The sequence below is a fragment of the Micropterus salmoides genome, unplaced genomic scaffold (genome assembly GCF_014851395.1).
Source record: "Micropterus salmoides isolate LMB-PRFRI ecotype aquatic unplaced genomic scaffold, ASM1485139v1 Ms_hic_scaffold_2549, whole genome shotgun sequence".
Classification (NCBI taxonomy): Eukaryota; Metazoa; Chordata; class Actinopteri; order Centrarchiformes; family Centrarchidae; genus Micropterus; species Micropterus salmoides.
Genome location: NW_024041761.1, coordinates 2,669 through 4,077, shown reverse-complemented (window position 1 = coordinate 4,077; position 1,409 = coordinate 2,669). Strand labels below are relative to the sequence as shown.

The following is a 1,409-nucleotide window of genomic DNA, read 5'->3' as shown; positions in this document are numbered from 1 at the left end:
AAGCATCTGAACATGTCAGAATTGCTCTGAATGTATTGACCATGTTGCTATGTGGAACCAGAATATGTATTTTAAGGAAAACTGAGACTATAGCCTATACAAAACACATTATTAAAAAACGTTGCATCCATAAATTTAAGAAAAATTACAAACAACGTTCTTCCCTTTCATTCCACTACTCATGCATAGCTGGACATAGCCTGCACTACGCTCCCTGTTCCCCACCCACATGCCCCAAAATATAATTATATTATATAATTATGACATAGTAAGGTTAGTTATTAAGACCTAAGGAAAAGTAATAAAGTTCCTTGAAAGTAATTTTCATAAAGTGGAATTAGCATTTTACTCATACTATCAAAAGTAGGCTACAATCAGAATTTTGTGGTTCTCATATTGTAATTTAGTGTGTCTAAAGCATTAACAGCCTAATGCTGAATAGGGAATCCTGCACACATTTTGGGAAAGGAGTCCGCGTGCATTGTGTTACAGTTACCCAGGTGATCACAACAAACAATGCCGAGAAACGCGCGAGTGACAATTTGCAGCGGACCTTATGAATCCAACGGGGTCGTCAAACACAGGTCCCGCCGCCTGCAGGGTCTCCAGGGTATGTTTCTCTCCGCATCAGAGTCTAATTAGGATACCTGCTTGTTGTCTGTTTTCTTGAATGTTTTAGGTGAGGTCAAACATTGTCCATCCAATATGTCGGCAGCCGCTTTGAGAGCGCGCGGACACCACAGCGTCTTGGAAGAAACAAGCGATTGGAACATGGTGGAGCTCGCTGTCAACGGGGAGATCGTCTTCAGCTGTAATATAAAGCAGCTGCAGTTTGGTGAGTTTGGTTAGGACGGATAGCGGACACTGTGATGTCAAAGCGCTGAGCGTTCTGGCAACCCGCGCTGTGCTTTTTCCCCGAAGGTGGAGATGGAGAACTGGACCCTGTTTGCAAAGAAGCTGTAACTGCTGTGGAGAACGCTTACTGAAGATAACCATTTAGATTTTAAATTAAAAAATATAAAACACCAATGTGCATATTTGCTTTTTTCTTATTCAACAACTCAGTCTAGTAAGAGTACAATTACTTTGTGAATAAATGCAGGTATTGATTGCTGCATGGATTCATATGTGATACTGCATGCCCCCCCCCCAAATTCGCACATACACTGTAAAAATTCGTTCAGTGCTATTGTCCTTATAACTTAATTTTAAAAACTATATTTATTCCAATAAATTAACTTATTTTTCTTTCTTTGTTTTTTGAGTTTTCAAAAAGTAAAAAAGTGTGAATATTTTCGTAACTTAATATTTTCTATAATAAAATTAATTTAATTGGACTTCACCATAAATTGATTTTACAAAACTCATTTTAAAAGTTTATATCAGACGTATCCTTATGGACGTATCAG

General features: G+C 38.0%; 1 protein-coding gene across 1 annotated transcript; it reads left to right on the top strand.

Moving 5' to 3' along the window:
* The first annotated feature begins 404 nt into the window (after positions 1 to 404).
* Positions 405 to 1,033, top strand: LOC119919116 (UPF0728 protein C10orf53 homolog). Its single transcript, XM_038739592.1, has 3 exons — positions 405 to 584; positions 680 to 835; positions 922 to 1,033. Exons 1-3 carry the CDS (start codon positions 557 to 559, stop codon positions 984 to 986), a joined length of 249 nt encoding a protein of 82 aa, XP_038595520.1. The 5' UTR covers positions 405 to 556; the 3' UTR covers positions 987 to 1,033.
* Positions 1,034 to 1,409: the final 376 nt, after the last annotated feature.